The sequence below is a fragment of the Delphinus delphis genome, chromosome 20, assembly GCF_949987515.2.
Source record: "Delphinus delphis chromosome 20, mDelDel1.2, whole genome shotgun sequence".
Lineage (NCBI taxonomy): Eukaryota > Metazoa > Chordata > Mammalia > Artiodactyla > Delphinidae > Delphinus > Delphinus delphis.
In genome coordinates this window covers 42038609-42066346 of record NC_082702.1, presented here as the reverse complement: position 1 = coordinate 42066346, position 27738 = coordinate 42038609, and the positions used below count along the sequence as shown (strand labels likewise).

General features: G+C 40.3%; 3 protein-coding genes across 8 annotated transcripts in view; 2 read left to right on the top strand and 1 right to left on the bottom strand.

Moving 5' to 3' along the window:
- The window catches only part of TERF2 (telomeric repeat binding factor 2), a 37620-nt gene extending 17911 nt beyond the window's left edge, over window positions 1-19709 (top strand). For 4 of the 5 annotated variants that reach the window (XM_059999642.1, XM_059999641.1, XM_059999644.1 and 1 more), the window contains 7 exons: window positions 6626-6712; window positions 7758-7904; window positions 9602-9708; window positions 11039-11431; window positions 15984-16069; window positions 18066-18109; window positions 18561-19709. In XM_059999642.1, coding sequence (XP_059855625.1) covers window positions 6626-6712; window positions 7758-7904; window positions 9602-9708; window positions 11039-11431; window positions 15984-16069; window positions 18066-18109; window positions 18561-18719 — 1023 coding nt within the window. In that variant the 3' untranslated portion in view covers window positions 18720-19709. The remainder of the gene's footprint in view (window positions 1-6625; window positions 6713-7757; window positions 7905-9601; window positions 9709-11038; window positions 11432-15983; window positions 16070-18065; window positions 18110-18560) is intronic. The other variant, XM_059999645.1, reaches the window with a different exon arrangement.
- The window catches only part of NIP7 (nucleolar pre-rRNA processing protein NIP7), an 82645-nt gene that overhangs the window by 51771 nt on the left and 3136 nt on the right, over window positions 1-27738 (bottom strand). Inside the window, exon 5 of one of the 2 annotated variants that reach the window (XM_059999647.1) lies at window positions 21282-21600. The exons of the other annotated variant lie outside the window; for it this stretch is intronic. Within the exon in view, the coding sequence (XP_059855630.1) occupies window positions 21367-21600 (234 nt within the window). The 3' untranslated portion in view covers window positions 21282-21366. Of the gene's footprint in view, window positions 1-21281; window positions 21601-27738 lie in introns of those variants that run through there. 2 annotated transcript variants of the gene reach the window in all.
- TMED6 (transmembrane p24 trafficking protein 6) lies at window positions 21666-27401 on the top strand. The gene is made up of 4 exons (XM_059999646.1): window positions 21666-22517; window positions 23778-23904; window positions 25175-25326; window positions 27137-27401. Exons 1-4 carry the CDS (start codon window positions 22182-22184, stop codon window positions 27368-27370), a joined length of 849 nt encoding a protein of 282 aa, XP_059855629.1. The 5' UTR covers window positions 21666-22181; the 3' UTR covers window positions 27371-27401.

Sequence of the window (27738 nt, the reverse complement as noted above, 5' to 3'; positions counted from 1 at the left end):
ACTGTATCACGTCTCTGATTTATTTCTTTAATTTCTCATTTAGTCATAGAATTTGTTACCTTGGAATACCTCGGCTCATTGAAGCTTTTTGATGCGTTTTTAAGATCTCTAAAGTATCACAGCAATTTATCTTAAAGTTTATTAAATTTTTTAAAAAGCTTATCAAATAAGTTGTTTGTTAAGTTAGAGCTTCTCAATGTATGATCCAGGGATCTTTGCAGGTCTTCGGGACCCTTTCAGGGGTCAAAACTATCTTTACAATAATGCCAAAATGTTAGTTGAGGTTTTCAGTGCACTGACATTTACACTGATGATGCAAAAACAGTGACGGGTAAAAATTTCTGGTGCTTTAGCGTGACCGTGACCAAGGCAGTGGTAAATTGTACTGGTAGTCATTGTATTCTTCATTGCCACATGCTTGCAGTTTAAAAAATAAAAAACAGCCAGTTTTAATTAAGAATGTCTTTGATGAAGCAGTAAAAATTACTAATTTTACTAAGTCTTGAGCAGACGTTTTTCCAGTATTTAGTCTGACAATATAGGAAGTTTTTCTGTAGCATTTCTGCTGCATACAAAAACATGATGGTTTTCTTCCCGATAAGTACTTGTGTGATTGAGTTGCATGCTGCTGATCTAGCTGCTTTTGTAATGGAGTACCATTTTTACTTGAAATAACTGACAAACTTTGGTTATTCAGATGTGGTAATCTGGCAGTCACTTCAAGGAGAACAAGTGACAGTATTTGTTGGCAGAGGTAAAATTCAAGCTTTCAGGTGAAAATCAGAATTTTGGAAAACTTATATTCATGTGCTTGGTAGCTTCCCAATATTCAGACTTTTCTGATATGATTGATGGTGATATTAACAACTGTGATTTTTAAAAAGATTTTTAATGAATGTATCAACATTTGGAAGATCATGACTCAGTAAACCACTAATTTCCAAATGATCGATGAATTGTATTGCAAAATCATTCATGGGTAACAGATCCATTAAAAGTGCAAGACAGACTAACAGATTTTAATGTAATAACGATGAAGAGTTCACTTGCCAAAGTTTGGTGTAGAGTCAAAGAAGAATGTCCACATTTTCTGAAAGAGCTATTAAAATACTACTCCCTTTTCCAACTTTATATCTGTGTGAGGCCAGATTTTTTAATATATTTCAACCAAAACAACATATCACAACAGAAGAAATGCAGAAGCAGATATGAGAATACCATCTTTCTTCTATTAAACCAGGTATTAAGGAGATTTGGAAAAATGTAAAACAATGCCACCCTTCTCATTAAACTTTTATTAAATAAGTAATTTTTCATAAAGATATGTTATTTATGTTAACCTGTAATGAGTTTGTTATTTTTTAATGAATTAATAAATATTTAAAATTTTTCTCAGTTTTATATTTCTAATACAGTGAATACAACCGATATAACCCACATAAACAAAAGCTCTTTGGGGTCCTCATTAACAGTTTACAGTATAAAGAAAGAATCCTGAGACCAAAAAGTTTGAGAATTGCTTCTGTAAGCTGATAATAATATTGAGACTACATTGGTTTTCTTTTCATAACTAAAAGAGAGATGCCTCAGATTTCTGTGAACAGGAGAGAGTAACATATATGGCATGTTCTTGGGAAGCATTTAGGTGGTGCTTTTGCTGTGTACCTTTGGTAATAGCACCTTGATTTTCTTTGAGGACCTTACCACATTTGAGGGGCTGGTGCATAGACACAATGTCTTGAAACTTTAATTCTTGAAACAAAAAGCTTTGTCAAGGCTTTTTGAGCATCTGTGCTTCCCATAACAGCCTGGTTTCTTTGGTGAGTTTGCTTTTTTAGCCTTTCTTCATTTCTGTGAGTTTGGTTTTCTCTTCTTATGTCCTTTCTGGCCTTGCCTCTAACATAAACCTATCTCACCTATATTGAAAATCTGTGCTTGGAATTTCCCTTTTGTTTAAGTTAGCCAGAGACCATTGCTATTGCTTAGATGGTAAGAACCTTAACAGAAACATAAGAGAAGAAATTATACTTATTTCAAAAACTTTCAAGTTTTCAAAAAGCAAAGTTTGATCTCTTAAAAAACAAAAACAAATGAAAAAACTTCTCAGGAAATTAATGCATAGTTTTAAAAAAGCTCATAGTACAAACTTCGGAGGCAGACTTTCAATTAAGATTTTGAAAGCATTCACATTTCCTTTCTTGTTTCACAAATTAAACATAGTAGGAGAGCTGTGTTCCAGTTCTGGGAAAGATAGATAAGCATATTCTTCTTTCATTTATTTATTTATTTTTGGCCACACCACATGGCATGTGTAATCTTAGTTCCCTGACCAGGGATCAAAACTGTGCCCCCTGCAGTGGAAGCACAGAGTCTTAACCATTGGACCCAGGGAAGCCCTTCTTCTGTCTTTCTTAATGCAAGTATAAATCCTGGACAGAATGAATGGAGAACTCAGAAATGTAAAGGGTAGTAAGCTAATGGAGAAGACCAGAATATGAAGGTCCAAACTGGTGATGAGTAGATTACCATTTTTTCCCTTTCCAGTATCACCAGGCCTGGACTTGAAGGATCCTGAAACCTGGAAGTGCACCCCAGGTGTGAATAGAAAGAACTCCAAGAGAGGCTCTCTCTGGTCTGAAGAGCAGGAAAGGGGATCTGCTAAGGATCAGAGAGGGTGGAAGAAATCTCGTTTTTTGGTTTTTTTTTTTTCCTTTTTTCCCTTCTCTATCCTAGCACCCAGGCATTACTACACTGGTAGCAGCAGTGACCCAGTGATGACAGTGGCAGGAGAGCAGGCACCTAAACCTAAAGGAAGAGAAGCCCTTCTCTTTAGCAGTGGAGCTGTGACTCCCAGAACTTGAAGTGGATTCCATTCCTTTTTTTTTTTACTGTCTATCCTGATGCTTAGTCCTGGATGCAGATGCAGTTAGTGTGTGGCAGAATAGGGAAACTAAAGCCCCAGGAATGCAAGGCTGATTCAGTATTTGAAAATCAGTGAATGTAATTTACCCTGTTGGTCCAAAGGAAAAACCATATGGTCATATCAATTGAAGCAAAAAAACGTTTGACAAGATTCAACATTAGTTCATGGTAAAAACACTCAGCACACCAGGAATAGAAGGGAACTTCCTCAACCTGATAAAAGGCATCTACAAAAAAAACTACAGGTAACATAGTTAATGGTGAAGAATGGAATGCTTTAACCTTAAGATCCAAAATAAGGCAAAGGTGTCCGTTCTCACCACTTCCACTCTACATCATACCAGCAGACCTAGCCAGTGCAGTAAGTCAAGAAAAAGAAATAAAAGGCAACAGACTGGAAAACAAGGAATAAAATTGTCCCTTTTTCCAGATGACATGGCTATCCATACAGAAAATTCCGTGGAATATACCAAAAAAGCTATAATAAGTAAGTTTAGCCAGACTGCAGGATACAAGATCAACACATAAAATCAATCATATTTTCATATTGCTAGCAGTGAAATGAAATGAAAATGAAAATCTGCAATGAAATTACCAAAACAGTTATTTACAATAGCTCCAAAAAAGAAAAGGAAAATATGTATAAGTCTAACAAAACATGTGTAGGATCTGTATGTGGAAAACAACAAAATGCTGATGAAGAAATCACAACCTATTAAATGGAAAGACATACCCTGTTCATGGATTGGAAGACCTAATATAGTTAAGATGTCAGTTCTCTCCAATTAATCTATGGATTTAATATAATTCTAATCACAATCTCAGCAGGATTTTCTGTCGATACTGATTCTAAAAGACATATGGTAAGGTTAAAAAAAAGACTAAAATAACGAAAACAATTTTGTAAAAGAAGAATGAAGCTGGAGGACTCACTACCCAATTTTAAGAATTACTATAAAGCTACAGTACTCATGACTGTAGATATATAGATTCGTGGAACAGAAGAGAGAGTCCAGAAATAGACCCACACAAATATGACTGATCAATTTTTAACAAAAAACATGAGGGCATTTCAATGGAAAAAGATATTCAACGGAAAAAGGATAGTCTTCAACAACTGGAATTAAAACAATTGGATGTCCCTATGCAAAAAATAAATGAACTTTGACCTAAAACTCATACCAAAATTGATTCAAAGTGGATCATAATCTGAATGTAAAATGTAAAACTATAAAACTTTTAGAAGAAAACTTGAAAAAAAAAATCTTCATGTCCTGGACTTAGGCAAAAAAGTTTTTAGATATGACACTAAAAGCAAGATCTGCAAGAGCATAAAGTGGACTTCATCAAAATTAAAACTTTTGTTCTGAGAAAAACACTGTTCAGAGAATGAACTCTCAAAATGAACAAGAAAACAAACACCACTATTTTAAAAAAACAACCAAAGAGAATACACAGATAGCAAATAAGCACATGAAAAGATGCTCATCATTTAGTCAATAGGGAAATACAAATTAAAACCACAGAGAATACTGGGACATACCTATGAGAGTGGCTAAACTTTAAAAACTACTAACACTAACAAGTGCTAGTGTGAATGTGGAGCAACTGGAACCCTCATACATTGCTGATGGGGTGCAGAATGGTATAGCCATTCAAGAAAACAGTTTGGCCATTTCTTATAAACATGCATTTTCCAAATGACCCAGCAGTCCCACCCCTGGGTATTTACCTTAGAGAAATGAAGTTATGGTCACACCAAAACCTGTACATAAATGTTTTAACACCTCTATTCATAATCACCAGAATTGCAGACCACCCAACTGTTTTTCCAGTGAGTGAATGGATAAACAAACTGGTACATCCATACAACAGAACACTGCTTCATCAATAAGATAGCAGGAACTACTGATAATGCAACAATACAGATAGATCTCCAGGACATTATACTGAGGGAAAGAAGCTAGACTCAAGGCTACATCCTTTAAAAATTAAGCTGTGTGATTTCATATATACTGTATGATTCCATTTATATGACATTCTGAAGAGATGAAACAGTGAAAAGATCAGGGGTTAGGGATGGGGAGGAGGTGACTACAGAGTGCAGCACAAGGGAGGTTTATTTGATCCAAGGTTTTTGGTATCATTGTGGTGGTTACAGAAGTTGATACATGTGTTAGAACAGTATGCCAAAAAAGTTAATTTTACTTTATGCAAGTTAAATAACATTTTAAAATGTAATAGGACCTGGGACTTCCCTGGCGGTCCAGTGGTTAAGACTGCCTTCCAATGCGGGAAGTGTGGGTTCGATCCCTGGTTGGGGACCTAAGATTCCAGTGCCTCGTGGCCAAAGAACCAAAACATAAAACAGAAGCAATATAGTAGCAAATTCAATAAAGACTTTAAAAATGGTCCACATCAAAAAAAATCTTTAAAAAAAAACAATGTAATAGGACCTAAATGATTTATAAAAAGTAAAACCTTTGTATGCTTCAAGAAAATAAGTATAGTCTTAGTATAGTTTTTCTGCTGAAAATGATGTAAAAGTGAATATGATGATCTGATTAAAATGAAAAGACTTATTTACTTTGTTCCCTCCCTGGCAGTAGGAACTTAGTGTTGTGCCTGCTCTTCAGAAGCATTTGACACCAGTTTCCTTTGCCCTGTATGGCTGTGTTCAGCATGTGGAGGACAGAAGCACCAGAGAGTTGTACTTTCTGAATTCCCTTGCTAGTCCTCCTTCTCTTGGTCTGTATGTTTCTCCTTAAATTCTTCCCTGTGAAGACTGAAAATATCTATGGACCAGTTTTTCTTCCCTTTTTCCTGTGTGAGATAGGTTTCTTTGAGACTGGATTTAAGGTAGCTACTTTATCCTGTTAGATAACTCCAGGTGGTCCCAATTTTTCCTTGCTTTTCTAATTTTTAAAAAAAGTGCACATATGTTTTTTTAAATATCCTTTTTAATTTTCAATCACTGTTATTTGCCCTCTACATATGTTCTCTTGGGGGGGTCTTGACGAAAGGATTCTCCTTTTTCTCTGTGGCTGATGAGACCTTCTCATCCTACCTGAAACTTTGTCCTTCCTTTGCTGCTTGTGGCTGAGCTGGGTTTGTCTCAGCAATTCCCTGCACACTTTAACTGGAGTTGGCCCGCTGGGGTTTACAGTATGAGAGGCTGTGCTGGTTCTCCTAGCGAACTGGCCTCAGGCCTTTCCTGAATGGAAGTAGCAGAACTCTGTGGTCAGCAAATTATCCCCCCCCCCCCCCCCCGCCCACAGTATCTCCTCCTCTCATTCCCCCCATTACATCAAAGCTTTTGCATCCAAAAAGAACAAAACCAGTTGTTCTGGGGACCTGGGATGACTCCTGTCCATTTTGCCTTTCCTTAGGAAGCCCTATTCAGATTGAGTAAATGTCTGTAATCCAGGAGATCAGATTTTGCTTTATCAGCTATTTTTTTTTTAATCCAATGTAATGTTGAAAATCTACTACCTTACACACTGAAAGAGCGTACGGTTGTTCATACGCTTGAATAATAATTGTTAGTTTTTAAATACAGGAATTTGATAGAATGTGAAAAAGTTCTTGGGTATGTAAGACTCAGTTTTACTTTTTAGTTGAGCTTATTTTGATATTTGATATTCTAATTATACCTTTCATTATTACAACAGTTTTTAAAAAAGTCTTTTTCCCCCTTTTGTAGGCAGTCATTATTTGTATCAAAAACAAAGAATTTGAAAAGGCTTCAAAAATTTTGAAAAAACATATGTCCAAGGACCCCACAACTCAGGTAAATTTGATATATTTTTGCTCCCGTGACCTAAATCCAGCTCATTGCCTTTTGTGGGGAAACAGGGAAAGGGTTCTCTGTCAGGAATGTTATCTAAATATTCGCCTTTAAATATTCAGCACCTTGAGCATGTTGCCTTTTATCCCGGATAACTTACTGTTAGAATGGCATTTCAAAAATTTGTTTGAAAATTTTACATAAATCATTTACTTGCCCATTACTGTCAGCTTTCTGACAGAACTTTAGTGATCAGCACTGGTATTAACACTTCTGACTTTACATAAACATTGATCCTGCAGACTTGAGAATCTGCCTTGGTGAGGACTTATCTTCTATTTTCTGGTGTCAAAAGCTCTGTTGGTACCCTGCTCTTATTTTTTTTCCTTTATAAATATAAATTTTCAGTTTTTGAAAAGGTAATACATATATGTAATACAACATTCGAAAGGTACAACAAAAGAGCTTAGTGAAAATTCTCTCATGTCTGACTCAGCCATCTCGTTCCTCTCCTTAGAGGCAACCAATGTTTTTTTCTTTTATTCTTAACAGAGATATTCTGTGCATATGCAAGCAAATAAGTATGCATGTGTGTATATATACAGACATACACATATATCCAATTTTTCCTGTTCTTCCCATATACATATGTGAGCATATTCTACACACTAATTTGAGCATTTTGCAAATTGCTTGTTTCCCTTAATATATCTTGGAGATCTTTTTATATTAGTACATAGGGAACTTTTCATCCTTTTTGGTTTTCTTTTTTCGGAAGTTTAAAGATCTTTATGTAAAAGTATAAAGGTACTTTAGATGTTAAGTTCTTCATCCTTTTTTTTTTTATAGCTACATAGTAGCCTACTGTGGCTGATCAGTAATTTTTTGACTTGTTCTACATTGTGGTAGGCTTCCCTTCTTATATGTGTACCAGTGATAATCATTGACAGCATTGTGAACGTTCTGATAGCTTTGTTTTAACTCATCATCATTTAATTTTTACTGGAGTTTTTCTTTCTCACATTGCAAAAATTGGTCCTTTGTGTAGAAGCTGAGAAATGATCTCCTGAACATTATCCGTGAAAAGAACTTGGCCCACCCTGTTATCCAGAACTTTTCCTACGAAACCTTCCAGCAGAAGATGCTGCGCTTCCTGGAGAGTCACCTGGATGATGCAGAGCCCTACCTCCTCACGGTGGGGCTTGGCCTTCTCTTCCCGTAACTGTGATGTAGCCTGGAGGATGTGTAGGCAGTTAGAAAAGGACAGCTCTTTTTTAAAGTGAAAAGACTAAATGTGTGGAAAAAACTGAATTATATGTGCTATCTTTCTTAATTAAATGCCTTAAATATTCAGAAGCAGAGATCCTGGCAGAGGCAAATGCAACATTCCTAGTTTCCCTCACCTCCCATTTTTACTTCCTCTATGTGGCATTCATCTGTGTGGTTAAAGTAGGAGAACATTCAATTACAACTGATGGTGGTTCCCAAAGGACATGAAATCTGAGTTAAGTTTGGGAGAGGAAGAGTGGTTTGATAGATGTGGTATGATGGGGTTGTTGACAGGAAGGAGGCATAACTGGAGAAAAGTGTGACTAGAGTATGATTAGCAAGAGAGGCCAAATGAAGACATACTTTAACTGGATCAGAGGGATAAGCACAAAGAATGGATGCAGTGAGGCTCAAGACAGCACAGGGAAGAATTAGAACCTAGTCTGTCATAGAAGGTGGACCATGAACTGAGTGAGAGGTTTTTTTTTTTTTGTGGTACGCGGGCTTCTCACTGTTGTGGCCTCTCCCGTTGCGGAGCACAGGCTCTGGACACATAGGCTCAGCGGCCATGGCTCATGGACCTAGCCGCTCCATGGCATGTGGGATCTTCCCGGACCGGGGCACGAACCCGTGTCCCCTGCATCGGCAGGCGGACTCTCAACCACTGCGCCACCAGGGAAGCCCGAGAGGGTTTTTTTTAAAACAAGGATTTTGAGAGTGTTCAAATTATCCTAGTTCCTAACAGTAGATCTGCAAGGCCCATATCAGGATAGTGTCAGTGATCCTAGCAATCATTTGGCAATTCTCAAAATTATTTGTAAAGCAGATAGTTTGGAGTGTTCAAGGAGCAAGTGTCAGGATACTTGAGCCTGGCCTAGGAACCCTTCCTTCATATTCAGGTAACTGGAAAATAACCTGTTACTCTTTCTGTTGAGGACAGAATTCTCAGCTCTTAAGATACCACTCCTTACAGACATGCAATCTAAAATGGAATGATACTGGACTGACTGGAAATGTGTAGAAGTTCAGTCTGAGGGTAACAGAGGAGCAGCTGGAGTTAGAGCAAGATTGGCCTACTGAGGGCTTCATGTGGTACAAGTAAGGATTTTCAAAGAGTTGTTAATAGGCAAAACATTTGTGGAAACAATCATGAAAAATTCTATACACAAACTAAAAGACATTAATGTAGACATCAGTCATCCCTAAGTTAAAAAAAAAAAAAGATTTGACTTTTGCATATGACCCCAAAGGTCTATTAGGTATTCAGAAACTAAATTAGGGATGAGATTGGAAGGATAGAAGAGGAGATACAAAGTAAAATCATTTAAGTATTTGTTGTCCAAAATAACCTTTCAGAATTCTTGGAACATCAAGATGCTTTTAGCACCACTCAGGTTGAGTTCTCCTTTAGTATAGAAAACTGTGAGCCACTTTTTGAGGGAAGGGAGGAAGAAATTTGAGATAATTCTTGTAAGTTCGATCCCTTTTTATGTCCTCCTCTAGTCTATGCCTAAATTGGGTTTGTAAGTGAGCATGCTTGCATATTGAGTATGTTCATGGTGAAAGAAGCAGTTAATGAAATTCTGTGACTTCCTTTTCCTGACGACATCTTTCCTTTCCCAGATGGCCAAAAAGGCTTTGAAATCTGAGTCTTCCACCTCAACCACAGTGAAGGAAGATAAACAGCCAGCACCAGAGCCTGTTGAAAAGCCACTCAGAGAACCTGCCAGGTGAGAGAGATGCCCTTTTGTGATGTTGGCTGAAACACTGGGGTGATGTGTGGGAAGCATAGTCGTTATCTTCGAGCAGGATCAGTGGTTTGACCTCTTAACATGTTACTGGGTTACTCGTGGAAGGCACTGTGGGATTTACAGAGCACATCCTGGGAAGATGTGAATATTGAAAACGGGACGTCAGATCCTTGGCAGAAGTTCCTGACTGGCTATTCCTCAAAGGTTCTTTCCTTCTGTTTCTCTCTCCTTGCCTCACCTGTATCTACTCAGTACTTCCCTGTTGATACCTCATCTCTTAATGCAGTGCTCACACTTGTGAATCAGATTCCCAGGACCAGTTAACAAAGCAGAGGTCACACGTTTAGATGTCTTTGGGGGCCCAGTAGGAGATGTAAAGGAGCAAAGTGGGTCTAGGATAATACAGTTGAGAGCACGGGACTGGGACACAGAGAGGGCATGCTTTCCAGCTTCATGTGATTGTTGCTACGTGAGCTGTCCAAAGATGTCCAAACTTCAGTTCAAATTTTTATGTGAGACGTCCAAAAATTTTTTTTTGAGATTTCCCAATTTTTGAATGTTGGCGGTTAGTCCAATTAAAAAAAAAAAAAAACCTGAATAGCTTAGACAAGACACATCTGCCAGCTGGGTTTGGCCTGCAGGCTGCCAGTTTGCCCTCTCCTAACAGTTTTTACTTAAAACATCCAAATGATAGATGAACTTTATTTTGAAAAGGCAGTTTCTCCAAGACTGTGTGGCACTCTTCTCACTCTGAGAATTCTCAAGATCCCATTTATAAGTGTAGTGTAGGAGAAAGAGGGCAGAATGGAGGCCAGTCTTTTACTTCTCTCACATGAGGGTTGGACTGGGACAGCTGGAAGAAGAGTTTAGACTTCAAGGTGGGATTTCTGGCTTATCAGCTGGTTGTCCAGATGGACTGTAGTTGTTAGGCACTACACAGAGTTCTTGCATTGTGGAAAGCACCACTTTAGTCCATGCAGACTAATGGGTTAGACAGCACACAGGCTGAAGAGGTCTCTGGAGGGAGTATCATTGGCCCTAGTTCCTTTAGGGTTCTCTTACTTGAAGTTTAAGCTCCATAGTTCAACTTACATATCATATTTGAAGCCTCTGTTTAACACTTACAAATGGAAGCTTTTATAAATAAAGCTTGTATCACGCACCCTCTCTGTTTTTGTTTTTTTTAATGAAGAGTTCTCAACGTGAGGAGTTTCTAATTTGAAGCTTCCCACTTTGAAAAAGTTGTGGCTGCTTGGACAAGCATCCACAATGGTGAAACTGATCTCTGTTATGTTTGCATTATTTGTAGGCAGCTACAGAACACTCCAACCACCATTGGAATTACGGCTCTGAAAGCAGCTTTCAAGACTCTGTCCAGTGCACAAGATTCTGAGGCAGTCTTCTCAAAACTGGACCAGAAAGATATGGTATTTCCTAATAAAGTGTGCCCACCATCACCAGCCCTCAAAAACAAGAGACCGAGAAAAGATGAAAACGAAAGTTCAGCCCCTGCTGAGGGTGAGGGTGGCTCTGAACTGCAGCCCAAGAACAAGCGCATGACAATAAGCCGATTGGTTTTGGAGGAGGACAGCCAGAGCACTGAGCCCAGCGCAGGCCTCGACTCCTCCCAGGAAGTCATTCCTGCTTCACCATCCAAGCCCACCATCCTCAACCAACCCCTCCCTGGGGAGAAGAATCCCAAGTATGAAGACCTTCTTTGTAGAAGTTTGGGGGCTGGTTGGTGGTCCTGGTTATGCCTGGTATTGCTTCCGGGAATGAAGTAACTTTCAGCTAAGTTATTCACCACCAAGGCTTGCTCAGACTGCTAGAATGTGACTCAGGGTGGGGAGTGACGTCATAGCCATCCTGCCAGTTCTGATGCCCCGCATGTGGGCTTCCAGGCATTGCACTAGGCAGGAGTGAGGGTGAAAGGGTGTCAGAGCCTCCTACTCACCGCTGCTTCCATTTTTAGCAAACTTCTGAGTGCCTTGACTACTAAATATTAGTCTTGTTTGTTAAAGGAAGTTTGTTTGAATTGGGCCACGTTATACTTTGATCCTTAAAAGAGATTTATGAATATTTATAGTTTTGCACGTTCTATGAGCATTTTGAGACTTGGCAAATTCAGTAATTACTAATCTCTCACATTCTGCTAGGTTCTGTGGGGCAGTGGTTAGAATGCTTTCATTTTGCTCCCCATCATGACCCCCAACCTGGCTTTCAGTTTTGCTACCATTTGTGCCCTCTTGTGGATCTTTCCTCTAGGCAAACTGGTCTGCTTGCTCTCCCTGGAACCCTGTTTCTACTACCGTACTCTTCTTGCTGCCTCTCATTCCCCACATTCGGACTATCATTCCTCCACCATTGCTTATCAAAATCCCATCTGTCTTTCAAAGAGAAGAGAAGCTGATGTTGACTAAATACTTTCTGCGGGCCAAGCACTTTCACATATTATCTTACTGAATATCTACACTCACTCTGTGAGTGATTTACTAGCCCCACTTTATAGGTGAGGAAGGTTCAGAAAAGTTACTAACTTAACCTGAAGTCACACAGATAAAAAATGGCAAAATTGGGCTTTGAGATTTTTAATCCCAGTCAGTCTTGACACAAAAGCCCGTGGCCTGTATACCACGTACACCAAGCTGCCTCTTAAAACTCTGCCTCCTCCATAAATTTCCCCTGGTCACCCTGCTGTCAGTGATCACCTCACTGATCTCCCACGGTTACTGCCATCTCTACTACTGCTCTCTGTTACAGCTGTTGGGGGACCTGTGTCCTGGCATGCTTGTGCTGGGTGCCCTGTAGGGCTGTGGCATCTGATAAATGATTTATACTCGGGCACAAATCTGCACTATATGCACCACTTCCTGCATCTGGAAGTGAGTGAGTCATTGGCTGGGCAGGCAGATGCAGTCAGCACACTATTGCTCTCATTTGATACCTGATCTCCTCTACCCCTCACAGCAATTCTATGAAGTATAAGTATTGCTCCCATGAACAGACAAGGAAACTGGAGAGAGTGCATGATTACAGTGGTTTTATAAATGGGAGACTCTGTGAAGGTTTCAGATATACCTCTCTCATGTGTCAAGGGTATGAAGTATGATGGGTACTCTCAAGCAGAGGTGGGCAAATTATGGCCCCTTGGCTAAATCCACCTGCTGCCTGTTTTTGTAAATAAAGTTTATTGGAACACAGCCACACCCATGAATTTTGTATTATCTGTGGCTGCTTTTGATGCTACCTTGAGTTGAGTAGTTGCAACAAAGACAGTAAGGCCTGCAAAGCTGAAGGTACTACTGGCCCTTTACAAAAAAAAGGGATCCTATGACCCCGGCTCTAAACGAAGCATATGTGAGGTGCCTTGGGAGCTGCAGGGAAGAAGAGCTGGGCCTGGGCAGCAGAGTTGTGGGTGGAGCAACCTTGCTGAGGAGCAAGTGTTGAGCTGGCCTTGAAGAATGAGTAGGAGGTCATCCAGTAATATTGGGAGGTCGGTTCTAGGAAACAGGAGCCTCTTGAATTACAGCATGAGAAAGCCTGGTATGAGCCGGAAAATGTCATGTAGTCTGTATGGCAGGAGAATATAGGGCACAGAGAGGATGAAGGGAGAAAAGTCTGGATGGGTAGATGGGCCAGATTTTGAGTTCCTATTATATTCTATCAGGCAGAGGTTCTCAAGAGGGGCTTCATATCACAATTACCTGTGCAGTGTTTAAAAAAATATATATTCCCAGGCTCCTGTCTACTGAATTAGAAGGGACAGGGTAGTGTTCTCTAATCTGCTTTGCTAACTGTGCCCCAGATAAGTCTAATACACCTAATCAGAAAGCCTCTGAGCAGACACCACTGAGGGCTTTTGAACAGACACTGAGGGAAAGGAGAACAGGAGGGTGGCTGGAGACTGCTGCCCGGTGAGCAGTCAGGACCCAGGGGAAGCTGGGCCAGTGGAATCTGAGGAGGGGAAGGCAGGATTAGGGTCTATCACCTAGACGGCAGGGCCACGACTACTATATTTTTATATCCCCCACAGCACAGAACTAGTGCTTACTAGATAGTTTACTAACCAAACAAAGTAACAGTTCTTGGTTCTTGCAATTTAAGGGGCCACATGCAAAACTTCTATAAAAGGCTAGCAAAGGGTAAACATTTTAGGCTTTGTGTCTCTGTTGCATATTCTTCTGTTTTGGTTTTTTTTTTTTTTACACAACCCTTTGGAAAATGTAAAAACCATTCTTAGTTCAAGGGCTATACAAAACCAGCAGCCACAGGCTGTAGTTTGCCAACCCCTCTAGACCATTAAGTTTTAACTTCGCCAGTCAGGAGCGCAATGAGCCAGGAAGTGACCCGGCTTGCCCTCACGGCCACCTAACAGTTAAGATGAGGACCAAGGTCTCAGCCCCTTCCACAACATGAGAAGTTAAGAAATACCAAAATGTTTATACATGTAATAGCAAATGCTGAGTTCAGAGGAGGAGCAGAAAGTTACCAAGTGATCTGCAAAGACTGTCTGCAGGAAGGGTGAATAGCCACTTAGGTGAAAATGATGGACCCTGAGGTTAAAATCAGTTTTTATCCCAGGACTTGGATAAATAGATGGAAAACTGAAACTGTAATGCTGTCTGACCTTTATTTATGAATAGTAATTGACACAGCTAATATCCTGAGAAGAAAAAAACTCGTGTAATTTTTTTTTTGTCTCAAGCAAATCAGTTATTCTTAGAAATAACCCTTTGGGGGATATGATCCAATTTAAAAATAAAGAAAAGTAAAGAGTCCACCATTTGTCCCAGCCACTTAGGTAATTGCATAGAAAACTCATGGAACTCAAGGAATTTTTTTCATGTTTATGCACTTATTAAGCAAACTGCTTTCATTTGCAAAATACCCAGACAGCCTTAAAAATAAATTTTTTTTATAGCGGGGAAGGAAACAACAGTTTGTTTCTACTCTCTTGGTCAGGTTTTTCGGTGACTTTGATCTATATAAATTCTTCAAAACTTAGTTCAGATACTTTCCATGTTTGTTTTGTAAAGGATGTTATAATTCTGAGGTCAGATTTGTGCTATGTTCTGTAAGAGTGACTATAATTTTCATTTATTTAATAACTTGGGTTTTGGATTATTTTTCAGGTTTGGGACTGTTTTTGGTTGCACCCAAGTACTCAAAATTTCATGTTCACAGGAATGATTCTTGTTTGCTTACTATTCTAATCTTTGATGGTATAAGTCCTTTACAGTTCTTTGATAATCTCATTATTAGTTTAGCTAGTATCTCTCCAGCTTCTATGAGGGTGTGTGTTACTGTGCCCGGTGTTTGGAGTAGACAAATGAGGATATGGTCCCTGCCGTCAAGGTGCTTATGGTTAAGGGTATGTCGTGATACGGTTGTGTAATAAAGTGGAAGCACTATCATAAGGGCAGAGGAGCGGGGGCTTTTTGTATGTGTTGGGCAGTCTTCATTGAGAACGATGGCCTTGAAAGATGGGCAGGACTTCACTTGGCAGGGAAGGGAATCCCAAGGAGAGAGAACAGCAAATAGAGAGGCAGGAAAGCACAGAACTTACAGGAGGAAGGAGGAGCAGAGGGCTGTGTGGGTGTTGGTGGGGACAGGAGGAACTGCTGAGAAACTGACAGGCCAGACTGCATGATCTTGATTCCCCCATATGGGCATTTAGGCTTCATTGTTTAGGCAGTGAGGAGCCATCACTGAATAGGGGAGGGATGTGGTAATTTTAGGATGATTGTTCAGGTGGCTTTGGAAGGGGAAGGGGCTAGTGGGGAGAGACTCCAGTTAAGAGGCTAGTGTAATACTGGTGAAAGGTATTGGACCATGGGCTTGGACTAGGGGAATGGGGAGGGAAAGGAGAACAGTCCAGAGATAGGAATAGAGCATGTCTGTGATGGAGGGGAAGGAATTTGCAGCTCTAGGTTAGAAGAATGCTGAAATCTGTAATAGAGTCCAAACCAAACCAACCAACCAACCAACCAAACAACAGGAAAATGAACAGATCATTGAGGGGGATGGTGATGTATCCAGTGCTGAGTTTGAGAGATGGTCCTGAAACCTGGGGGATGTTGACATGGAGAGGCCTGGCCAGGTCAAGATTTGGGAGTTGTGTGTAGGTGAATCTCGAATGTGGTCACAGCAGAACAGGGAGGAATACAGGGCCACGAGTAGAGCTAAGGACAGAGTATGGGATGACCTGGGATGACTTTGTTTTACACCTTGTCCTCTCGCTGATGTTCCCTCAGAGTACCCAAAGGCAAGTGGAACAACTCTAATGGGGTTGAAGAAAAAGAGACTTGGGTAGAAGAGGACGAACTGTTTCAAGTTCAGGGTAAGCCAGAAGATTCTCATTGGTCTCTCCTTGACACTTGCTGAAGTGTAGGTGCATGTTACTGTCACATCAATGTTCCAGAAATTGCTTGTCTCCAAACTAGAAAAAGTTTAAAAGTTCCTCATTGTGATTCATGAGGAATCAGTTTTATGTCTTTTCCCATTAAACAATGGAGACTATCAAAGCAACGCTTTATATTTAAAGAAAACTCCTGGTTTGGTTTAATAAATCCTATATTTAATTGTAGTTGATGTTCTTCCTAAAGTTTTTTAATTAGAAAAGGTAGAAGTGGTCATTCCTTACATGTCTTATTTAAGTAAATAATCTCTTACCCGTTTCTATATATGTGTTTTTTTCTAAGATGAGAAACTTTACTTTTCCTTAATTAATATTGAACTTCATAGTATTTGCATTAGGATCTCTCCCACCACGTATTTTGCTCTCTGATGGAAATATATACATGCTAAACCTTAGTTTTGGAGATTCTGAAGACTTCTGTAACACAGCAGCAACAGTAATCCTTTGCCAACCTCAAAGGTTTTGCCCTTAAAAATGACCTTTCATTGGCAAAAGCATAGTTGGGAAAATCAAGATTACATAGAAAATGGGAGAAGTAACAATAAAAGTGGCATTAAATATTTTAAGAACAGGATATAAAAGTTCTAGAAAACATCCACTTCTGATGCAGTCCAGATTTGTCAGTTTCAGAAATCGGCTTCTACTATATCATGAAATACTTCATAATTTAAAAATAAATAATGTGCTCCTGTAAGTATCCCTTTTCCTGAGTCACCTTTCTTCACTCTTCAGGAAGCCTTACTGGGACAGTGGCGTCTGCTGAGGCAGACACTGTAGCAAGTTTCACATTTATGCAACTTTGCCTTTTCTTGCAGCTTTTTAACTGGCTCTTGTTGGCTTGAGATGGCATGTCCATTATACTTGTATACCCTCCTGTAGCCCCCTGGTCCTTTAAAATATTATCTTGGTCCCTGTTTTTGAGGCCTGATCTATTTCCATAGGATAAGAGGGTAGAGTTTGACCAGATCTCACATGGTCTGTTGGAGTGGGAAGCAATAATCATTACCCCATTCTTTATGCTTGAAGAATTGAGCCAAATTTTTTAAAAAATGTATTTATTTATTTAGTTTTGGCTATGTTGGGTCTTTGTTGCTGTGTGCGTGTTTTCTCTAGTTGTGGCGAGTGGGGGCTACTCTTCGTTGCAGCGCATGGGCTTCTCATTGTGGTGGCTTCTCGTTGCGGAGCACAGGGTCTAGGCACACGGGCTTCAGTAGTTGTGGCTCACGGGCTCAGTATTTGTGGCTCATGGTCTCTAGAGCGCAGGCTCAATAGTTGTGGCGCACAGGCTTAGCTGCTCTGCAGCATGTGGGATCTTCCCGGACCAGGGCTCGAACCCATGTCCCCTGCATTGGCAGGTGGATTCTCAACCACTGCGCCACCAGGGAAGCCCCCAAATTTTACTTATATCTAACAATCAAGGATTTGGAAATTCAAAAACAGTAAAACTGTGTTATTTCAAAGCAGTAATTAACAAGGGGTTATAAAGCAGAAATTATATATGTACATACACACACTCAAATATGTGTATATATATACACAAATATATATATTACACATGCATATATATATATATGCATGTGTATATATATATATATTAGGATTTTAAATACCACAGTTCCTCAGTAAGTTGAGAAAATGATAGTGCTTTTACTAAAGAGCCTGAAATCCATCATTAACCAACATTTATTGAATGCCTGATTGTAAAGTATTTGCTTTGTACAGATTCTCATGGACTGAAATGATTGGTATCTTGCAAGCAGAGGACAAAACCAAATTATCCTTTAGTGATGTCCTTTCTTTTCTCAAAGTTTGTAAAATTTGAATCAAGTTTTCCCTTTGGAGACGTTCTATGTCTTTTTCTTATGGTTTGTGCCGAGGAGGTAAGCTCTGAAATGAGTCTACTTTTAATGTTTTCCAGCAGCACCAGATGAAGAGAGTACAACCAATATAACAAGAAAGCAGGTAATTTTAAATTCTCTTTTCTGATCTTTTCTGGTTGTGTAGGTAGAAGAGAGAGAAAATAAGTACCCACATCTCACAGGCATAGACTACCCATGCACCTGGTAAAAAATTTTATTTGTCATTTTCAGATAATCCAAACTAAGTTAAATACTCTCTGGAAGAAAAATCTAGGTGGTCAGAAAGCTGACGCATTTCCTAACCATGAACAACACACGTTTGAAATTTTGAATCCAGAAATGGTTATCAGTTGAGGATGAAATGGCAGGACACTGAAAATTAGGAAATGTCCAAATCCATGGTGTTAACTTATATTCTATATCATGTTTTAAAAGTATAAATCCTTCCTTTGGGTTCAGATTATTCTCCTAGGATTGAGTTTACCTCTTTACTATATGAAAATATAAATAAGTGGAAACACAGGTTGTGATAAATCCTTTGTTTTTTTTTGCAGAAGTGGACTGTAGAGGAAAGCGAGTGGGTCAAGGCTGGAGTGCAGAAGTACGGGGAAGGAAACTGGGCCGCCATTTCTAAAAACTACCCATTTGTTAACCGAACAGCTGTGATGATTAAGGATCGCTGGCGGACCATGAAAAGACTTGGCATGAACTGAAACAGGCCTTCATTTCCACAGAATTCACAGGAGCATGGTTCCTAATAATAGCCCCTGGTAGTCTGCTGTTTCTTTCAGAAGCTGGGCTGGGATGAGAATTTTGGGCATCTTCCTCCCATGTGGGGGAGGTTCCAGTTCCACTTCATCACAGTTGGAGATCATGGAGCTGAGAAACAAAGCCAAGTCCACCCCATGTCCTTGACAGAGATGACAGGCACATAGCTTGTACAGTGCCAGAATACCATTAGTATTTCCCTTCTTTAGTGGTTTGCTTGAATTTAAATCCCTGGTAATCAGTAGAACCTTCTCCTAGGAAATGGTGGAGTCTGTTAGGAGTCACTTTTGACTCCATGACCTGTTAAAACCAGCAACATGAGCATTACTTGGAGCGAACTTGTTCCAGGTAAAGCTTTGGCCTTCTGATGCACATGCAAAGGAACTTCATCTGTCATGAGCCCAGGTTGATGAGAAACCAGTCCTGGTGGAATCAGAGTCCCTTTAAAAATTGTTTAGCCAGTTGTGACATCAACTCCTAGACGTGACTGCCTTGGCATTTGCTCTATTTGCTGGGCTATGTAGGCAGGTTTAACCTCCACTTCTCACGTGGTTGAACCAGTGTGTTTTTTGGTAAAATGGTGATTGTAGATAAGCTTAGCCCCTCTCCCCATCCTCTCTTCCCAATTCCCTTCTTTATGCTGGACTTTTAAAGCTTAAAAAAATCCTGATTGAGTATAAATGCCTAATTCCATTCTTTGTGAAATGGTTGCTTCCGCCTGATTCCCTAATTGTGCTGTGTTAGTGTCTTGCACTGGAATTCAACATTCCCTTCTCCTTTTGTACTGTGTTGTGCTTGCTGTCTCTCAGACATCCTTAAAGACTGTCTTTTTAGGAAAAAAGAATTTCAGTAAAGTGTTTTCTGTAATTTTTTTAAAATGAGAATTATTGTCCATAACTTGTAGCATTCTTCATTAAAGTCTTGCTTCTCTCAAATTTAAGTAGCTGTTTATTGCAGCTGAAAAGATGGAGGTAGCAAAATGTTGAACAAGCTTTGCTAAACCATATTGTCCATGTTAAGAAGCTGATGTCAAACTGTATTGGATGTTCTAATCCTTGGAAGTTGTGCCATACAGAGATGTGAAAGTTTCCTCTTAATTTGTCCATTTCTTCATATAACGTACCTCCGGGGACAAAATAATTCCTTTTTTCTCACTTTTGAGTGAGGGAAAGGCAAGATGTAAAGAAATGCTAAAGTTTAAAAATTCATCCTATAGTTGAAATTTGGAAACTTTGTACAGCTTTATTACCTATTAACTACGTGTTTGGGGGTTGGGTACTGCTGTTTTTCTAGCAATTAACCCCAAATGAAACTACAGTGAGAAGGCAAGAACTTGATCTCCACTCGATCTGGTTGTAGATACTTGTGATCTCCCTCCAAACCAAGCTTTAGGATCCAGAAACTTTTTACCTTCAACTCTCACATTGTTAGATGGCGCTCTCTAGGTAGAAGAATGACACTGTGATACATTTAAGGAAGCAAAATATCCTAATCGTGTTTCTCAAAATTTGAGAAATGCATAGATCCATTAACATTTTTTTTTTTTTTTGTGGTACGCGGGCCTCTCACTGTTGCGGCCTCTCCCGTTGCGGAGCACAGGCTCCGGACGCCCAGGCTCAGCGGCCATGGGTCACGGGCCCAGCCGCTCTGCGGCATGTGGGATCTTCCCGGACCGGGGCACGAACCTGCGTCCCCTGCATCGGCAGGCGGACTCTCAACCACTGCGCCTCCAGGGAAGCCCCCATTAACATTTTTTAATATAACTTCAATGCTATCTTTATTATGTTATAAAATGTATACAGACATAAAACTCTGCCTACAGTTTCTATAGAACTATACAACTTACTATGAACTGGTGATTGTTTTGCTGAATCTAAGTCACTGCTCACCACATGAGTAGTGCTAGGACTGTGGCAGTGGTGGGACTCTGGTGGGGATGCCTGTGCCACTATGTACTGAGAAATGATCCCAGTCTCTCCCACCTTCACCTTAGTGAGACTGCTGCAGAGCCTCTGTGCCTCCAGACTGCTGTGATGTCATCTGGCCTTTGCTGGAACTGAACACAATTATGAAATGTGTTCTTTATGACATAACACATAGCTGTGACAGTTAAAGTATTACCACTTGGAGTCACTGTGATGCCTTCTGAAGCAATACTTGGTTAGAAGGTACTCATGCTGTTTTGTTTTTTAAGATTATGGCTGAGATAAAAACATTTAGACATTGTCAGAACTCAGAGACTAACAGACACACTGTCCTGATGGGTAAGAGTCTGAGGCCCACTCAGGGCCCCAGCTGTGCCAGCTGTTCTTGGAGATGGTGAGTTAGCCACTGGAATCTCTGGATGTCCATTTCCTCATCTCTAATGTAGTAGGTAATAGTACTTCCCTTGTAGGCTGTTGTGAGAATAAAATAAGATGCACGTAACTGTCTCCGCCATGAAGTCAGCCTTTTTCCCCCTGTGGGTGCTGGAGAAGCCACAGATAAAAGAAAGATCAAGGGTTTGAACAATAGTCTTTTTATTTATTTATTTGTTTGTTTATTTATTTTTTGGGGCTGCACTGGGTCTTTGTTGCTGCATGCGGGCTTTCTCTAGTTGCGGCGAGCGGGGCTACTCTTCGTTGTGGTGAGCGGGCTTCTCATTGCTGTGGCTTCTCGTTGCAGAGCACAGGCTCTAGGCATGTGGGCTTCAGTAGTTGTGGCACGAGGGCTCAGTAGTTGTGGCTCACAGGCTCTAAAGCGCAGGCTCAGTAGTTGTGGCGCACGGGCATAGGTAGCTCCACGGCATGTGGGATCTTCCCGGACCAGGGATCGAACCTGTGTCCCCTGCATTGGCAGGCAGATTGTTAACCACGGCGCCACCAGGGAAGTCCCTGTAATAGTCTTTAAGTGGATTTTGGATAGCTTTAGATGACTGTATCAGTCAGGTGGAAGGTAGCAGAATGAGGATTATCAGTGGAGGGGTTTGACCACTGTCTCTTGCTCATTCTTCATCCATTTAAATTTTTACACACACTTCCATGCTGTGCTTTGCTCGCCTAAACTGTAGCACTGGGCAGAAAGAGGTCTGTTGAAACAGGTGTTGCCCCTCACGTCTTATAGGAGGGACACGTATCATCTAGCAATTTGATACGAATGAGAAAAATCTCCCCAGCCACTGTGTACCGAGAAATGAGTCCGTACATTCAGGTGGTTGTAAATAAATTTGCCTAATGTTTACCCCCAAGAGGCAAGAACTGAAAAATGACAGCCCAGAGGAGGGGTGGAAATCTCTCTTCTGAAGTAATAGATTCTACCTAGCACCCGTGATGTAGGTCTGGTAAGCCACTGAGTTTTTGAGGTGAAAGCAAAATTCTTTCCTGTGAGCCAAACGTGGGGTACCATGCCAGTTCTATTCTGGAATATCTATGTGTGGCCCTGAGACTGGCCTATGTGTGACTTGCAGAGTTAATGATTATCCCAGCAGTTGTCTAAACTGCTTGGTTCCACTGGGCTGCTGCAAGCAGTTAGAGCAGTCTCCAGAGAGCAGCATGTTCCCCTTGCTCTTTGGTGCTGGACTGGTGGTTCTGAACCTAGTGAGCTCTGCAAGGAGCCAGAAGACAGAACCTCTTAGTGGCTCTGGGGACCAGCCCCTCTTCCGTGGTGCGGATCGATACGACTTTGCCATCGTGATCCCTCCAGGAGGCACAGAATGCTTTTGGCAATTTGCCCACCAGACTGGATACTTCTATTTCAGTTATGAGGTGGGTCATACTGGGGACTTGTTTTTCTTGTTTGTTCATTTCCTTTTGTAAAGGGGGTCAGGTTTTAAATGAACACAAGGTTCTAGTTGTCTTTATTATGCTGTGACTCCCCACCTGTTAATGAAACAGACCTGCAGTTAAATGGAAACTCCTGATGGATGAATAATCACTAAAACATATGGTTTGGCTTCTCAAATTGGGGGCTGTGGAAGTGTGCTCAAAGTCATGGGACAAACGGGGTGCCTCTTCCTGGAGAGGTAATCATCACACTTACTCGAGTTTAGAGATGAGAGGCGAAAGAATCCATTTTTTAAATATTAAAATAATATGGATATGGTACCAAGTTGAATGAAAAGTCACATGAACTTTGGAGACAAACCCAGAGATTTCAAAGACGCTTCAGTTTATGAGGTTGGGGGAGCAACATTTACTCTCTTGCCTTTAGGGGTAATTCTAGCAAATTGAAGAATCAGTAACTCAAGGCTTCTCTATGCAGTCAGACCTGTTGCTTTTAGGAAGGTAAATGTTTTCAAGTTGCCTGTTCACAGGCCAAGTACTTTAATCCATGCTGTGCCCAAGGATGGTCTGCTCAACAGTAAACTTAGAAGCTGTTCATTTCCTTTGTTCTTTATCTTAGAAACCTATTAACTTTCTAAATTTTGTTTACAGAGTAAAAGACTATGTTGATCTTATTCTACTCCAATGTAACTTACAATTTATTTTAAATTAACCTATCAGAGATTTTTCTTATCTCTGAATTTATAATAGAATAGTAGCTACTAGTCAGGTCACTGTAGCCTGGGCTTATCAAGACGCAGCTTGGAGGCAAGTACCTATTGAATGCCTTATTTATTTGCTGTCAAGCATCAAATAAGCCCAAATCTGGTATACCACTGGGGAGGTCAAAACCAAGTGAGTTCTGCCAAGAACTCTACAGCCAGATTCATATACACCAACATGTCAGCTGCATGGTCTGAGACGTGTTTTCTTACCAGGGGTGCTATTGGCATTTGGGTCATTTCTTTGTCCTGCTTACTATTTCTAACACGGCAGGCTATTCAGCATTGCTGTCCCCGCCCCCCTTCCCCTACTCGCAACACCAGGGCAACGTCTCAGCCCAAATTCAAAGTGGGGGTTGGGCAGTACCATCCCTGATTGAGAACCACTGTGCTGATGGTCACTGGATGTCAATCTTACCATTCAGCTAGCTTCCTGATGATGCAGCAGGAGCTTTTCTCCCTCTTTCATGTGTCTCGGCAGGTTCAGCGGACACTGGGAATGTCACATGACCGGCATGTTGCTGCCACTGCACATACCCCAGAGGGTTTCCTTATAGACACCACTAAGAATGTTCGGGGCCAGATTAACTTCTCCACCCAAGAGACAGGTCTGTTTTCGTCATCACGGCTATTATAATAATCATACGTTTCTTTGAAATTGGGAAAATAATGAGGAAATATTGAACTTAATTAAGTACCTGAGATGTAAAAGCTCTGGCTTTTTCACATATGGATGGTGAAATAGTAAGAAAAAGATTTAGCCTTCAACACCAAAAACCAGATTTCCTGGAGACTGCCAATGGCCAAGGACATTAATCAGCGGTCCACTGGCAGTTTGGAAGCAGTCTGCAGGTGACTAATTATTATAACTCCAGGGTCCAGAAGCTCGATTTTATCTTATCATCTCCAACGAACCAGATTATTGGAAAGTGATCAAAACAGGCAGACCCACTTATGATACAGAATTCCAATTAATAAATTTATTATGGGACAGTATTTCTTTTCAGTCATCAAAACACTTGAGCCGGTTACCAAAAAGCAGAACACAAGGAAATGCATGGCCATGAAAAATATCCGCATTCTACAACAAAGCACTTCTCCAGTCACCAGAAAATTCCTACAGCCAGATCGAGCCTGTCCTCACCCTGGACGGCACCAGTCAGTTTGAACTGTCCTCTCTACCAGCCAGGTGCACAAAAAAAGACTATTTCTCAACAGGGACGTAAGAGAATCACTGAGTGGCACAGGATATTCAGCATTATTATGCAGCATCTTTGGCCCCTACGTAGTGCCTTCCAGTCATTTCGACAATCAAATACACTGCCACACCTTTCCAACCCTGCTCCTCCTCACTCCTCCCCCATTACCACACGCGGGGAGGTGACCCCAGTTGAGAACAAGCACCAGTACATACCCCAATCATCAGCCCCCATACAGACCACCTTGCAGGAAGTTACTCCAGTAGGATAGCTTCTTTCATTCACAAAGCATACATTTTTTCCCTACTTTCAAATTCAAATGATATCCCAACTCTCATGGTATGCAAGAAGCAAACCCTATGTTCTTAATATGCTCTTGATCAGAAATTCCTTAAGAGATGTGGGAATTATACGTTGAAAAAGAGGAAGAAAACATTTTCTATCCAACATAGAGCTAAAGCTACTAATATTTGGCAAAACAATATTATAAATAATTAGTAAAATAAGTTTCAAGTAAGATCAGTATCTTCCACATCAAAAACTGGATTTTGTACTTCCTAAGTAAAAAGAAGGTGCTATAGTAGCACACTTAACACTGGAGAAGAGTTATCTCCAGGGAAATCTAGAGGGTGGGAGGGTGGGAGACCAAGATTTGGTAATGATCTAGGGATTCCTACAGGTTTTTATCAGCTTTGTCTAAAAAATCAGCAAAATCACTTTGGTTCTGTGCAAGTATACCTCAATTTTGGAGTCTTCTATGAGGGGCCTGAGATGGACCACAAAGAGAAAAATGAAGGAAAACAACTGAATGATACTTTGGATGCAATTGAGGTAACTGTTTTGTGGGAGAGAAACATCCATGGAAACTGACTTTAAATTTGGAGGAAAGATTAGAATTATGGGAGTAATATCATCAGAGTGAGGGCTCATTTGGGTAGAAAACAAACAGGCAAAGGGATTTGAAGCCTTTAATTAATTTTGTGACTTGGAGCTCTTGAAATTCCTCACTTGTTTTATACCACGAATTGGCAAACAACGGTTCACAGGCCAAATCTGGCCCACTGCCTGTTTGTTTTTTAACTTAGGTACAATTCACCACTTTAAGTGTACAGTTTAGTGGTTTACAAGGTCCTGCAACCATTACCAGCATCTAATTCCAGAATAGTTTCATCACCCCAAAAAGAAACTGCAGACCTATTATTCACTCTGTGTTCCCCATGCCCCTCAGCCCTGGGTAATCCCTCACTAATCTACTTTGTTTATATAGATTTGCCTGTTCTGTACACTTCATATAAGTGGAATCATACAATGTGGCCTTTTGTCTTTGGCTTCTTTTATTTAGCATGTTTTTAAGGTTCATCCACATTGTACCATGTATTAATACTTCATTCCTTTTTCTGGATGAATAGTATTCTATTGTATATTTAAAACACATTTTGTTTATCTACTTATCAGCTGGTAGACATCTGGGTTATTTCCACTTTCTGGCTATCATGAACAATGCTGCTGTGAGCATTTGCCTAGAAATTTTTGTGTGAACATGCTTTCATCTCTGTACACATATAAGCGGTATACGCTGCTGGCACATATGGTAACTTTTTACCTTCACTGAGGAACTGCTATATTCCACAGTGGCTAAACCATTTTACACTCCCACCAGCAGTGTATGAGTGTTGCAATTTCTCCATATCCCTGCCAACATGTTATAGTCTTTTTTGCTATAGCAATCCTAGTGGGTATAAGTGGTATCTTGTGATTTTTGAGTTGTGTCTCCCTGACACTGAGCATCTTTGCATGCTTTTTTGGAGAAATGTCTATTCAAATCCTTTGCCCATTTTAAAATCTGGTTATTTGTCTTTTTATGATTGAGTTCTAAGAGTTCTTTATATATTCTGGATACTAGTCTCTTAACAGATATATGATTTGCAAATATTTTCTCTCATTCTCTGGGATCTCTCTTGACTTTCTTGATAGTCTGCTTGATGCACAAAAGCTCACTGCCTGTTTTTGTAAGTGAAGTTTGACTAGAACACAGCCATGCTCATTTGACAATTACAGTTGGCCCTCTGTATCTGCAGATGCAGAACCTGCAGATGCGGAGGGCTGACTATGGGATTTCAGCATCCTCTGCAGGTCCTGGAACCCATCTCCCCACTGATAATGAGGGACAGCTAACTGGACATATTGTCTATGGCTGCTTTTGTGCTACAGTGGCAGAGCTTAGTAGTTGCAAGAGACTGTATGGCCTGCAAAGCCTAGAATATTTACTGTCTGGCCCTTCCATAAAAATTTGCAGGCCCTTATCTTTTACCATATACAAAGAACAGAAGACATCACCCAGAACAGCAATGATGTGCTGAGTACATGTCTAAATCTAGAGATAATCTGGAGGAACTTTCTAGTTTTAGCACTGAAGTTTTTCATTATAAAAATTATTTTTTTGTAACTGAAGTCCAAGCCATTTTTTCATAGACAACAAAACTAGCATTTATCAACAACTCCAATAGCCAATTTATTACATACTATAAAATCGTAAGTTACTCAACTTCCAGATAAACTAGGTTAGTGCTGGTGGGTACCCAGGGGAGGCTAGATGAGGTTACGGAGGAACCCTTTCTGTGTTTCATTTTCTGTCCTGCAGAAGAGTACACGAAAGCTGCAGAACAATATCTTTCACATGTGGCGATACTACAACTTTGCTCGCATGAGAAAAATGGCTGACTTTTTCCTACTCCAGTCAAACTATAACTATGTGAATTGGTGGTCGACAGCCCAGAGCCTTGTTATTATTCTTTCTGGGATCCTGCAGCTGTATTTCTTGAAGCGTCTCTTCAACATCCCAACGACCACAGACACAAAGAAGCCAAGATGCTAAGCTCGAACAACTACAGTGCCCTGGCTCTTTTCTTCTGGGGCACAAGCTCTCTCAAATCTTTGTAAAGTTATTGGGAAAAAATCAATTTTTCTTGTTAGAAAGTTGTAGCCTATTGCTCTCATCTACACAGGCAAAATAGCAATAAATAAAAGTGTGTAAAGTTTTGACGTTGACTATTTCTAAAGTACACACTAAATGCTACCATCAAAATACTGTCCATCGTACTGCAGCCCCTTAACCTTCACTATGTTTATTTAGAAATTAACAGAGAACCTTGGAAGGGAGAAAAGTTGAAAAATATGGGACAAAAACATATAAAACTGGGTTTTATATGTTGCATACAAAAACAGGAGTTGGTAGAGTGCTTT

Coding starts and splice junctions, on each gene's coding strand:
- TMED6 (XM_059999646.1), top strand. CDS start 22,182: ATGTGTGGCCCTGAGACTGGCCTATGTGTGACTTGCAGAGTTAATGAT. Junction 22,518..23,777: donor ACTTCTATTTCAGTTATGAG/GTGGGTCATACT, acceptor GTGTCTCGGCAG/GTTCAGCGGACACTGGGAAT. Junction 25,327..27,136: donor ATACTTTGGATGCAATTGAG/GTAACTGTTTTG, acceptor TCTGTCCTGCAG/AAGAGTACACGAAAGCTGCA.